Source organism: Rhinatrema bivittatum, chromosome 7 (assembly GCF_901001135.1).
Source record: "Rhinatrema bivittatum chromosome 7, aRhiBiv1.1, whole genome shotgun sequence".
Lineage (NCBI taxonomy): Eukaryota > Metazoa > Chordata > Amphibia > Gymnophiona > Rhinatrematidae > Rhinatrema > Rhinatrema bivittatum.
Window position 1 is genome coordinate 116,803,030 of NC_042621.1, and position 13,944 is coordinate 116,816,973.

A 13,944-nucleotide genomic window follows, 5' to 3' on the forward strand; every position below is an offset into this window, starting at 1 on the left:
GTTGCCAAACCAAAAGGTCTTTAGATTTCTGGGCCCATTTACTGTACATACTGAATGTTATCCCAGTGTCAATGTTGTGGACAGCTGATTATTGGCTATTTATCTGTTTCAGGATGTGGGATTGGCTTATGGTTTGTTTCTTTGTTTTAGAATGATGATTGAACTGGGTTAGGTATATTTAGGGTTGCAAACTGGCTCCAGATTTTCAGGACAAGGTTGATCCAGTCCTGGTTTTACCCCATTGCATGCTGGGGCTTATTCTGATTTCCCTGTTACATTTCCTAAGGAAAGCAAGACTATAAGTACCTGCATGCAGTTGGCAACCCTAGGTATGTTGAGTATAATTTTTTTTTTTTAATTTGGCGCAACATACTTTAATGATGAATCACTATTTGTTTATTTGAAGGAACAGTCACAAAACTGTGCATGGAGAATACAGAAGTTTCTTGGAAACAATAGCTGTAATATAGTCCTGTAAGGTTAAGAAGTAGATTTTCACTGTGACTGGATAGTATTTTTTTTTTTTGTGGTAAAATTACGGAATGATCTGGTGCTCAAGGAAATATTGATTATAGTACTAGCTTTAGAAATTAGTTGAACACATTTTTAGAAAGAAAAGATATTGGTGGTGTAGTTAACCAGCACTCAGTTTTCCTAATGTTTATCCTAATTGGAGGGAATTTTACTGCTGAAGTTGGTTCCAGGTGCATACTGTTTGGATTATATGCAGAGATCTAGACTGCATGTAGAGATGCACTTGGGGTGTAGAAATCCAAAGGAGCTATATGAGATGGTGAATGAGAAGTTGAGGTACACCAACCAGGAGAGAGACCTGGGAGTGATTAATGTCCTATCTGAAGTGAAACAGCGTGACAAGGCAGTGGCTAGAGTCAGAAGAGTGCTGGGATGTATAGAGAGAGGCATAACCAGCAGAAAAAATGTGATCGTGCTACCGTACAGGTCATTGGTGAGGTGTCACCTGGAATACTGTGTTCAGTTCTGGAGACCTCATTTCAAAAAGGATGGAGGCAGGCTAGAGAGAGCCAACTAAAATGGTGAGGGGTCTGCATCAGAAGCCATATGAGATGAGACTTGGGGATCTAAAAATCTATATGGGAAAAGTAAGTTCTAGAGCTAGGGGACGTAATACGAAGCTCAAAAGGGGTAGATTCAGGACCACTGACAGAAATTATTTCTTCATGGAAAGGATGGTGGATACCTGGAATGCCCTTCCAGTGGAGGCAGTAGAGAAAAAATACTGTACAGGAGTTCAGAAAGGTATGGGATAAACACAGTCCCTAGGATGGTAATAAAGCACAGGGGTAGCAGGCATGGAGCAGTTAAAAGCCTAAAAAAATCCTTACTGAGCAAACTAGCTGAACCATTTGTTTTTTTTTGTTTTTTTTTTTCTGCTGTCATTTTACTATCTGGCCGATACAGTACAGTGCGCTCCGACGAAGCGCATTGTTAACCCTCTATTGTATGTGCATTTTCAACGCGCCAGCGTTAACCCTTATTCAGTAAGGGGCCGAAAACGTGTGTCCAATCCCCCGAACCTAATAGCGCCCGCAACATGCAAATGCATGTTGATGGCCCTATTAGGTATTCCCGCGCGATTCAGAAAGCAAAATGTGCAGCCAAGCCGCACATTTTGCTTTCAGAAATTAGCGGTAGGTGCTAACTGCTTTTCTGTGCACCCTCCGACTTAATATCATGGCGATATTAAGTCGGAGATCCCGAAAGTTACCAAAAGTAAAAAAAAAAAAAAAATAAATAAATTTTGAAGTCAGCTCGCGGGTCAAAAACCGGACTCTCATTTTGCCGGCGTCCGGTTTCCGAACCCGTGGCTGTCAGCGGGCTCTAGAACCGATGCCAGCAAGATTGAGCGTCGGCTGTCAAACCTGCTAACAGCCGCCGTTCTGGTCCAAAAGGAGGTGCTAGGGACGCGCTAGTGTCCCTAGCGCCTCCTTTTGCCTGTTTTTTTACCGCCGAGCCTAATTTGCATAGCGAATCGCACGCATAGGAGAGTGGCCTGTGAGCGCACCAGACTTTACTGTATCGGCCCGTATGTTGGATGACTGATAGGCCATGATTAGGTTGCTTTATGGATCCTAAGACGTTTTTTCATCCTTAGCAGCTTTGTAAATGATGCAACACGCTTAAAAGTCACTTAGCTATATTTCCCCAAGGTTTCATGCTTTTAAATATTTGAAGGGCGATTCCTGATGGATGGAGACCTTGAGCGGGCACTGGATGCTGCAGAAAGCATTGTTGGAGGCACTGTTCACTGAGCCATTACTGAACCAATGCTCCGATTTGGCATGAAGGGCATGGTTACTAATGCTGCCATGTTTTTCACATGGGATGTTAAACTGAAAAACCTCTTGCTCTCCAGATATTAAATATCCCCATGATATTCTGATGCTGATCTTGATATATAGCTGCATTCTGTCAGTTATACAGTCTGGTCTGCTAAAATTTTCTATAAGAAACAGTCTGTTTATATATCCTTTAGTAGTGTACCTTTCTCCCCAATTAATGTTACGAGTGAAGTGATCAATTTTCCAGATGATATAATTGTTTTGAGTCACTAAAATGGCAGTGGATCGTGAAGAACTGCAGAAGGACCTTGGGGAAACTGGGTTTCTGAATGGCAGGTGCTATTTAATGTGGACAAATGCTCAGTAATGCACATAGGGAAAAGTAATCCCGACCACAAGTACATGATGCTGGGTTCTGTGTTAGGACTCCCACCCAGGAAGAGGACCTCCAAGTCCTTGTGGATAATATTTTGAAATCTTTGGTTGGTGTGCGGCAGCGGTCAAAAAGACAAATCAAATTTTAAGAAATATTTGTAAAGGAATAAAGAACAAAATTGAAAAGATCATAATGCCCCTTGTATAGATCCGTTGTGCGATCGCACCTTGAATATTAAGAACATAAATGCCATACTGGGTCAGACCAAGGGTCCATCAAGCCCAGCATCCTGTTTCCATCAGAGGCCAAGTCACATGTACCCAATGTTAGATCACCAGCTACTGTTGCTTATTAATTACTATAATAGTTTATAGATTTAACCTCTAGGAACTTATCCAAATCTTTTTTAAACCCAGTAACACTAACTGCTGTAACCACACCTTCTAGAAATAAATTCCAGAGCTTAACTGTATGTGCTGAGTGAAAAAGAATTTACTTCGATTTGTTTTAAATGAGCTACTTGCTAACGTCATGGAGTGCCCCCGGTCCTTCTATTATCTGAGAGAGTAAATAACCGATTTACATTAACTTGTTCGAGTCCTTTCATGATTTTGTAGACTTCTGAGTGCATCTCAAAAAAGCTATAGTGGACATAAGGAATCTCCAGAGAAGTGTAACAAAAATAAAGAATGGAAAAACCTTATGGAGAGGGGCTAAACAGATTAGGGCTTTTTAGCTTGGAAAAGATCGAGAAAGGGCTGTGATTGGGATGTATAGAGTCATGAGTGGGGTGGAAGTAGAATAGATAAATAGGGAAAAGTTATTTACCCTTTAAGAAACACAAGGACTAGGGGACACTCCGTGCAACTGGCAGATTCCTAATAATTCATAGGAAATATTGTTTTCACGCCGTGTACAATCAATCTGTGAAATCTGTTGCTGGAGGACATGGTCAAGGCAGCTAGCATAGTGGGGCTCAAAAGAGAATTGGACAAGTTCCTGAAGGAAAAGTCCATAAACAGGTATTAGCCAGTACTTATCCCTGGGAGTGAGATACATGAAATAGATCAACTGTTGGGGATCTGCCCAGGTGGAGTGGAGGAGTAGCCTAGTGGTTAGAGCAGGGTTCAAATCCCGTTGCCTCAGGAACAAAATTAGATTGTAAACCATTCAGAACCTGAATGTAATCCGCTTTGATGTACACTTTGAAAGTGTCAAAAAGCAGAATATAAAATTCTAAATAAAAAATACTTGTGATCTGGACTTGATGGACCTTGCTCTGACCTAGCATGTCTTATGTTGTGGTGTTTCTGTGGGTTTTTTTTTTTTTTTTCTTTTTAAGAATGAGTGTACCTGTTCTGTTTTTAAAGTGTTACTAAGTTTCAGCTTTATATATTTTTTCATTTTTTAATAAAAAGTGAAAAAATACCCCTGAATAATCCAACAATTTAAACCTTACTATTTCCTCCTCTTTTCTGCATCCTCTTCCTGATTTTCTTTCCATTTTACCTGTCTCTTCTCTTTCCACCTCTTTTCCCATGATTTTCTTTTATCTTCCTTCTCATTTTGCTGTTTTCCACCAGGTCCTTTCTGTTGTCCAGCATCTTTTCATTTCTCCCACATGTCATTCATTGTTTCACAAACTTCTAACTTCCAGCTGTCTTCTCCTACTCCTTCCATTCCTCCCTTAATTTTTTCCATCTCAATATTTTTTTTTTAAATTTATAGTCCACTTTTGGCAGAATGAATTACATTCAGGTACTGTAGGTATTTCCCTAACTCCAGAGAGTTTGCAATCTAACAGGGTCACTTTTCAGCACGAGGTAATGACCACATTGTGGTGATAAAATGTAAATGAGGGGAAGGGTTTGGGTGGGATTTAAAAATTTTGGGCCTGGTGGCGCTGTGGGTGGTGATTCACACTTTTTATGGCCAGCAGTAGCGCCGGGAATAACTACACCTTTGCAGGGGCACTATGGGGGTGATAGTGGGCACTGCAGCAAGCGAAAACACACACCGCCATGATGTGGCCGGGTGCACACTATCGCCCCCCCCCCCCCCCCCCCCCCTGGCCTTGCTCTGGCTCTTCATTCCACTATATTTATAGAGGGATGAAAAATCTAGGCCCATGTTTGTTCCTGAGGCAGTGAAGGGTAAAGTGACTTGCCCAAAGGCATAGGGGAGTGGCAGTGGGATTTGACCCCTGGCTTCCCTGTTTTGGTAGCCTGCTGCTCTAATAACTAGGCTACTCCTCCACACATTCTCCATCTTACTTGCCTTTTCACCTCTCTCCATCTCTGGATCTTAACTGCATCTAAGCCATCTATCTTCTCTGTCTCAGTAAATTGCAATCCATCTTCCCCCTGTTTGATTCATCTTTTCAGTCTTTCTTAATCTCTCTCCCCAGTGCTGAGCCCCCCTCCCAACATTGTTTGGCAGACTGAGTAGTAAGGATTTTGAAAGCCACCACAGTGGTCCTCTGGAGCGGATTTACAATTTTGGCATCCATCAACAGAGTGCCATGGCAGTAGCATCCCTTTGAAGCTCTGCTGGCACGTGGCCCTAAAGCGGGCCTGGATATTTGGCGCCCTATGTTTAAATCCAGGCCTGATGGTCCTGCCATTGTCGTTTTCTGCTCACAGCACCTCTGCTGGTTTTCAAAGGCAGCGCTGCGAGTAATGTTGGTGGTAGGATCCCCCCTCAGGGACAATGCACGTGTTCTCCTGCAGTGTACACTATTGGCTCAGGAAATGGGGACTAGAGGTTACTGCTTCCACAGTGGGACTCGGCACCAGCTCATTCTGCAGGAGGAAAGGCCTATCGCATGGAGAGTGGTAATTTGAGGGAGAGAGAGATGTTCTATGCATATTCCTATGAACTTTTCAAATAATGTTAAGAACATAAGAAATTGCCATGTTGGGTCAGACCAAGGGTCCATCAAGCCCAGCATTCTGTTTCCAACAGAGGCCAAAACCAGGCCACAAGAACCTGGCAATTACTCAAACACTAAGAAATTCCCATGCTACTGATGTAATTAATAGCAGTGGCTATTCCCTAAGTAAAATTGATTAATAGCCATTAATGGTGGTACACACCACTGGTTGAAAAACTCTGTATTCTATATATTGTTAGGATTTAAAAAAAAAAAAAAAAAAAAAAAAAAAAAAGGTGGCTGTTTAGTAATTTCTTTTTTCACATATTTTTCTAGTGTGTTTGGTTGTATGAACCTTGTTGAACTTCATTTAAAGGCATTTCTGGGTTTCTCTGCTATGAACGCTGCCTCCAGAGCATCCTTAGACCTAGCTGGCCCAGATATGAAAGACCTTACCTGAGAATTGAAACCAGTGTTGCATGGCACTGCATAGCATCCATCACCAGTGAGCAACAAAATTAGCCCCTTGTTTTGTCATGTTAATAGTTCTCAGAGTAGGGGTGTGTGTGTTAATAGTGTGTCAGGATAGTTCAACTTGGCTTTATAGTTTTCTGACCTTACTGCATGCTAGATAATGTTTTCGTGTTAAGAACCTTGCTGGAGTCTTTTATATATTACATTGGAGCATCTCCTAACCAAGGTGTTTAAGGCCGTCAGCAGCTTGATTTAGGACTTTGCTATGTTTTGATTTCTGGCTGTAACTTTGTGCTAATCCATTAGTGTCATGCCTTTTAGTATGAGACTGAAAAAAGTGCAGACCTTTTGTTCCTTAATAGGTAGAGCGATGATTTGGGAAGGGGGCAACAGGAACTCGGATATTGACTTGCCTCATTTTTGTCTCTCCCTCAAAACTACATTTGCGCACTTTAGGCTTTTCCACTTATTCTATAATTTCAGCTTCCTTCCAAGGGTTAGGCTTTGACTTGAGTTTTCGAGGTTTGGGAAAAGGGCAGTTTCTTAATTATTTTTCTGAATATTCTTTGTCTGGAGACCCAAATGATTTCAATCAATTTCAATTAAAAAAAAAAAAAAATCTTCAGAAAGCAGGCCCTGTGGCTTTGTGATTATGCTTTATATACAAAGGACAGAAACACCCCTTTCGTACTCACCAGGTCTCGTAAGAATTGTTCTAATGGTTACAGTAAAATCCTATTGAGTGGGAGGGGAGAAAGGTCAGATCAGACTGCTTTGCACAGTAAGCGTTAAAAGGGTTGCACTGTGGGCAGTACTGGAGTAAGAATAGACAGAAACAGCTCAGAAAATAGACCACTGTGGGGGGTGAGATGGGGCACCATGAATGCTACAGGCTATTTTAAGCTGAGCTGCAGGCGAGCACAATGTGCCTCATTGATTAGGATTTCTCTCTCCTCCCCCTGAGAGAAACGAGGGTGGCATAGACAGGGGGGGAGAGAATCTATCAACCAGGGGAGAATAAAAGATGCTTTAGCCCCCTCCAAAGAGATCTTTGGGTGTTTCTCTTCGGACTGAATAAACAGGAGTTTTGCTGTCAGCCTCTCTTTGGCTAGCATCCAAATGTAGGGTGTGACTTACGAGCTGAACATGGCTCTTTACCTTCTGTCTAAGACTGAGAATCTGTACAATATGGGGGTTAATACCCAGACTCTCACTGGGGATATGATGAGGTAACAACCATTGTCAGGGTGGTATTTAAGCCACATGCAAAAAAATTAGAATCTTTTATTTGAATTTGATGTATTACTTAGTGTTTGTTGATCTAGCATTGTTAATGCATAAGACTTGGTTCTGAATCATTTGTTAGCCCATCACACTGTCCTGCATTACTTTAACTGATTGATCAGATGGCCACCTTCCTCCTCTCCAAACACTTGAAATATTGAGTAACCTTTGTCTAGACTCTGGTGTGAAGATTAACTCTGGTCCTTGAGGGTCACAAGCATGGTTTCAGAAGAGTTAATTTTTGCAAAATAACTTTGTTCTTGGATCAGGTATGTACTTAGATATATATGTATATTCATTGTGAACATCCTGAAAACCAGGCCTCTCTGCAACCTTGAGGATCGAGGGTTAGAATCCCTTTTCTAGTGGGTCAGAGATTGACCCCATTTAAAGCACTTTGGCTAATTTCCCTGTTAATTATACTTGATGACCAGATGCTAGTTTCTCAATCACATGAAAACCAAACTTCTGCTGACTGGTCAAACATTGGTCTCCTCTACCCTTCCCCCTTTCCTTGTGCTAACTAATCAGATACCAACTCCTGTGAAAGGGGAAAATGGCTTTTGAGTAGGTAGCTCCAAACTTGAGTTAAGGTGTGGGCATGATGTCCAGGAACTACCATTTCTGGAATGTGAACTCAGATCTGTTGGGAGTGTAAGCAAGAAACAGGTTGAGTAGGGTATGTGAGAACAGGCAAACTTAGAATTGGCATAATGTTCTCCGGCAAGCAGCTTTGGCAAGGTTTGTTGTTGATGTGCAGAGCAGCTGATTATGGTTTCTGAGCAAGGGGTCTTGCTTTGGGTTATGTAGATAGAAAGCCAGAATCATCTATTCTGTAGTACATATAGCTATGAAGTGCATGGGTAAGCCAGCCTACTGGCAATGTCAGATGTGACGGTCTAGTGTTGATGTACTTTGGCCTGACAGGTTGTCAGCAGGCAGTGCTGGATTAGTTGGAGCACATATGTGCAGACACACACACAAGTTACATACCATTTTTTTAAACTTTGACACACTGGGTTAGATGCATTTTAAGCATTTTTCTCTTGGGCACAAAATGAGAAATATCAAGTCCATCTGGCCCTAAATCTGTTAATATAAGCAATTTTATATTGCTTCGTGCAATGCTTTTGTTAGACTTGTTCTCGGTAAATAAATGTAATAAGTACATTGGCTAGTGAACATCTAGAAATTTGAGAATTCAGCTTTTTTTTTTTTTTCAGGGCGTATGCCACAGTGTATAGTTATACTAGCCAAATGTTGTTGTACAGCAGCAATACGCATTATTCTCACCTTCCGTGCTGTCCAAGTATAAATTGAACCTGGGGTTAGCCATTACAAGAGGTACTGAGCATGGAATACATTGACCTTGTGTGTGGGGTTTTGGGTTTTTTTTTCCCCATACAATAATGGTAAGGTGGGTTTGTTTGGTTTTTTTTTTTTTTTTCCTTCTCACAAGGGTCAGAACAATTTTTTGCCTTCATGTTATGGGTGGTGGGGCTTGGTTCTAGTTTCCACATTGGTTACCTGTATACATTTTACTCTGGAAGATATTCTGTTTCAGACCAGTGGGAAAAGTTAGTTTTCTAGTCTCATTACTTGCTCTTGAGATTTTATTTTTATTTAGCATGTCTTTTTCTTATAATCCACAGTCTCCAAAAAAAAAAAAGATCACAAAACAGTGGAGTGCCTCAGGGATCTGTACTTGGACCGGTGCTTTTCAATATATATATCAATGATCTGGAAAGGAATACAATGAGTGACGTTATCAAATTTGCAGATGATACAAAATTATTCAGAGTAGTTAAATCACAAGCAGACTGTGATACATTACAGGAGGACCTTGCAAGACTGGAAGATTGGGCATCCAAATGGCAGATGAAATTTAATGTGGACAAGTGCAAGGTGTTGCATATAGGGAAAAATAACCCTAGCTGTAGTTACACGATGTTAGGTTCCATATTAGGAACTACCACCCAAGAAAGAGATCTAGGCGTCATAGTAGATAATACATTGAAATCGTCAGCTCAGTGTGCTGCAGCAGTCAAAAAAGCAAATAAAATGTTAGGAATTATTAGGAAGGGAATGGTTAATAAAACGGAAAATGTCATAATGCCTCTATATCGCTCCATGGTGAGACCACACCTTGAATACTGTGTACAATTCTGGTCGCCGTATCTCAAAAAAGATATAGTTGCAATGGAGAAGGTACAGAGAAGGGCAACCAAAATGATAAAGGGGATGGAACAGCTCCCCTATGAGGAAAGGCTGAAGAGGTTAGGGCTGTTCAGCTTGGAGAAGAGACGGCTGAGGGGGGATATCATAGAGGTCTTTAAGATCATGAGAGGTCTTGAACGAGTAGATGTGACTCGGTTATTTACACTTTCGAATAATAGAAGGACTAGGGGGCATTCCATGAAGTTAGCAAGTAGCACATTTAAGACTAATCGGAGAAAATTCTTTTTCACTCAACGCACAATAAATCTCTGGAATTTGTTGCCAGAGGATGTGGTTAGTGCAGTTAGTGTAGCTGGGTTCAAAAAAGGTTTGGATAAGTTCTTGGAAGAGAAGTCCATTAACTGCTATTAATCAAGTTTACTTAGGGAATAGTCACTGCTATTAATTGCATCAGTAGCATGGGATCTTCTAGGTGTTTGGGTAATTGCCAGGTTCTTGTGGCCTGGTTTGGCCTCTGTTGGAAACAGGATGCTGGGCTTGATGGACCCTTGGTTTGACCCAGCATGGCAATTTCTTATGTTCTTATGTTCTTATGTAAACACACAAACAATGCACAGATATACCTACATAAACTCCTCACCGCTTTTTTTTTGCACTGTCTTTTGTTACATCCTCCTCAGATGGGCTGGTGATCCCCTTGGTGGAGCTGTCAGCGAAGCAGGTGGCTTTTCACATTCCATTTGAGGTGGTGGAGAAGGTTTATCCCCCTGTGCCAGAGCAGTTGCAGCTTCGCATTGCCTTCTGGAGCTTCCCAGAGAATGAAGAGGACATCAGGTACCAGATGATATGTCTGTATTGTAGATAAGGGTAATAAAATGGTGGGTTTTTTTTTTTAAACGTTCTTGGGGTAAAAGAGGAGCATTCATATTAAAAATAGTATTATTGTAGGGAAAAACTATACCCTGGGAGAGTTAGTAGTGATTGGGTGAAAGGCCATGCTGCCTTTTTTTTTTTTTTGTCATGTCTTAACTTCTGCAGTGCTGGTCTACCTGGGGAGCATCAAGTTTGCATTAATTTTACTTTGCACATCATGTAACATAGCATATAAGATTCAGAAAATGCATATTTTACTGTTCAGAGTTGCACAAATACATGTTGATGCAGGAGTTATATAGACTCTGTTCTAAATGTCTTAGTCAACATTTAATCATCATGCCTAAATATTATTAGTACTTGTTTTATCTATATTTGGGAAGGATGAAAGAATTAGTTCACATGAATATTAGTTTTGATGATAATTCTATATGAAGCACTACCCATGGTTCATTACTGACGAAATTCAAATTATCTTGATGCAGATGTTTGAGCAAGATGCCCTCAGTGTGAGCAGAAAACCCATCAAGGCATACAAGTTCTGGGGGAAACTTTTTATTGCAGGGTCCTGGGGTTTTCTGGTCCCCCCCCCCCCCCCCCCCCCCCCGTGTGACTTGTTTTACCAGATGAGTACTTTTGACATGGATGTGAATCCTCTCTGCTCTTTCATTTGTCCTGAGGCTTGATAGGTCCAGGGTTACTGAGAATGTCTGTTGATCATAATAACTATGAAGTCAGACAGCTCAATTCATTCTGTCTTAATTTCTTTAAATCTTGTTAAGTGGGAGTACATAATCTGCTCCTCATGCTGTCTGGTTCCACTGAATCAAGTTTTCTGGGCTGAATGCAGCTCAGGTGCCCATTTGAAATGGAGATGCAAGGGGAGAGAGGAGAACGAGAGTCACAAATGACAGGGCAAGGGGGGAGGGGGGAGAATAAGTTGCACAAAGCAGGCTCTTTTCTGAATAGCTAATCAACTTGTCTAATTTTGTTGGAGATTTTCAAGTAGTATTCCACTAGTCTGGAATGCTTATAGCTATTAGACACCTAGGGTTTTTCTTTATTTTTATCTGTCAGTGAATGAGACCTCGGCTTCAGGCTACCCTAGAGAGCGGGAGAAGAATAATTCAGCTTCTTACTACAGTCTCCATGGACATAACCCCCTCCAAGTTTGGGCTCTTCTCATTCTTGGTGTGAGAGATTTAAGAGTCTGTGTTCTGATGCTGCTAAAACTGGACTAGCAACAAGGAAACTGATAGCAGAGAAATGCTTGAGTTCATCCAGTCTGCCTGCTGCAGTATTGCAAAGCGTACTTGGTCTCTTGCTTTCCCACTACTGTGGATCTGTTCCTGTCCCATATCTTTCTGATATGCCTCTCTGCTAGGAGGCTGTTCCATGCATCAAGCCTTTCTGTGAAGAAATGACCCTTTCATATTTTTTTTTTAAACCACAAAACAGCTGCTTTCCTTTTAGGTACTTTTATTTTTATTTAACCCTTTTTTTTTATATACCTTTTTGTCAAAAAAAAAAGTCAAAGCAGTTTACAAGCTAAAAATCTAAAAAATACAATTAATAAAAATTGCATACAATAAAACTGCAACATAAGAGAAACCCCTGCCAGATTATCCTACTTTTACACATCACACTAAACCAAGTAACATACCACATTATGCCACTTTTGTAATCATACACCTTCCTAAAATGCCAATATGCTGTACCAGGCCCACCTATTTTTTTCTTTTATTGGCCTCCACTCCTTAACAGCCATTCACCTCAGGAAAATTCCATGTTTTTTTCTCGCTTTACAAAAACACAGGTAACTTATTTCTTGGTGAATAGCTGGTAGCTTATTCCAGAGGGGAGGGATCCATCACAGAGAAAGCTCTTACCCTTCTTTGTATACTCTTCACTGCCTTAAATGTGGGTTCTTTCAACAGTTGCTCTTGACTTTAATCACAAGCTCCTCCTTGGCTAATAACCACTTTTTTAATGCAAATATCCAGGGCATTCTCCTAATTTAAATATCAAAACACTGATCTTAAACTGGCTTTGCCTTAGCTGGGAGCCAGTTTGAGATGCCAAGTATCTTATTTACTGATACTCTCCTGAAGCACAATTCTGGCTGCCACATTTTAAGCAATTTGCAACCTGGGTATCAAATGTAGTAATCCTATTAACAATCCATAGCAATAATCTAAATGTGAGACAACCAGTTTTAACATTTTTCCCTCTTTTTTTTTTTTTTTTTTTAAAAGAAAGTTGGTTTCCTTACCAATTTTATTTCCTCTATACCAGATGAATTGTTTGTCACCTATGCCTCGCCCTCAAATCCAAATATAGCCCCAAATCTCTCAAGTTCTCCACAGTCAACACTCTAGAGGCCCATACCATATGTATTGCATACCTTTGTGGTATGTAAATGTCTTTTTAATGTCCCCCCTTTCCTTCAGGCATACAGATCTAGGTCCTTAAGGCGCATTTCATAGAACTTATGGCACATGGTGATACGAATCTTAGGCTGTTTTAATAACACCCTCTTAGGGGAATGCAGAAAGATGTGTTCAGCGGAATGTACAGTTTTACCCATAGCTGGGTGCATATTTTCTTCAGGTAAACCTTACTGCCACTACAGCAAGGAATTGTACCCATAGAAAATGTGCATGTAAAACTGTGCGTTTGTATGGAAATCCCATGCAAATGAGGGCATTAGCTATTCCCTCCCAATGCAGGGAGGTGGGCTGGAAATTTTAATTCCTGGTCAGAGGTGGAGTAAACTTTCCAATGCTAGGATAATGTCACAGTTTCTCTAGAGTTTGGCTACAGTGTAGAAAGCGGAAGGGGGGTGGGGGGTCAGAGCATCCCTCTCCCCTCCGCTCCTAAACTCATCCGCATGAGGCAGAACGAGAAGAGGATGCTGCAAATAGTAACATTTGTTGTGGCAATGTGTGTCTGTGTGTGGTGGGGATGAGATGCTTATCCCTTCTGTCATTCAATCCTGGCTGCGGCCAAGTCTCTGAGAGGGCTGCCTTTCCCCTTCTGAAGAGAGGTGTGGAGCGGGAGGGAGATTTCCCTGAGCCTCCCAGAGATGGGGACACCTTGCACCCGCAAGGCTTCACCTTCTGTCCGAGTGGCACCCGGTGGATTCCCCTTCAGATCATGGCTCCTCCATTGAACCCCATCTCTTTGCCTTTCCTCACTACCAGTTGGTACGGTCCAGCCCGTTCCTGGACCTGCTCTGTGATTCTTCTTTCTCACTCCCGCTTCCGTCCTCTCCTCGTTCCTTTGTTCTGAAGCGGAGGGTGCCCGCATGAGCCCCTCTTGTCGGCAGAATGAAGGCACCAAAAGCTGATAGTCTGTTTCTTCCTCCTTTTCCAAATTCTTTTGCTTGCTGCTTCCTTTTTTTATTTTTGGTTGGATCTAATCCCAGAAATCTCAGAATAGCCTCTTTCAGCACTGCAGTTCTCGACCTCCCTCATCTCTAAGCCTCCCTCCTTACACAGTGCTTGCTTCCCCCGCACCCCCGGCAAGTTAAAATGTGCACTTGGCCTATGCTGACTGTCTACATG

General features: G+C 41.6%; 1 protein-coding gene across 1 annotated transcript in view; it reads left to right on the plus strand.

Moving 5' to 3' along the window:
- ZSWIM8 (zinc finger SWIM-type containing 8) overlaps positions 1 to 13,944 on the plus strand; it is a 328,217-nt gene that overhangs the window by 8,893 nt on the left and 305,380 nt on the right. The window contains exon 3 of the mRNA XM_029608976.1: positions 10,186 to 10,339. Within this exon, the coding sequence (XP_029464836.1) occupies positions 10,186 to 10,339 (154 nt within the window). The remainder of the gene's footprint in view (positions 1 to 10,185; positions 10,340 to 13,944) is intronic.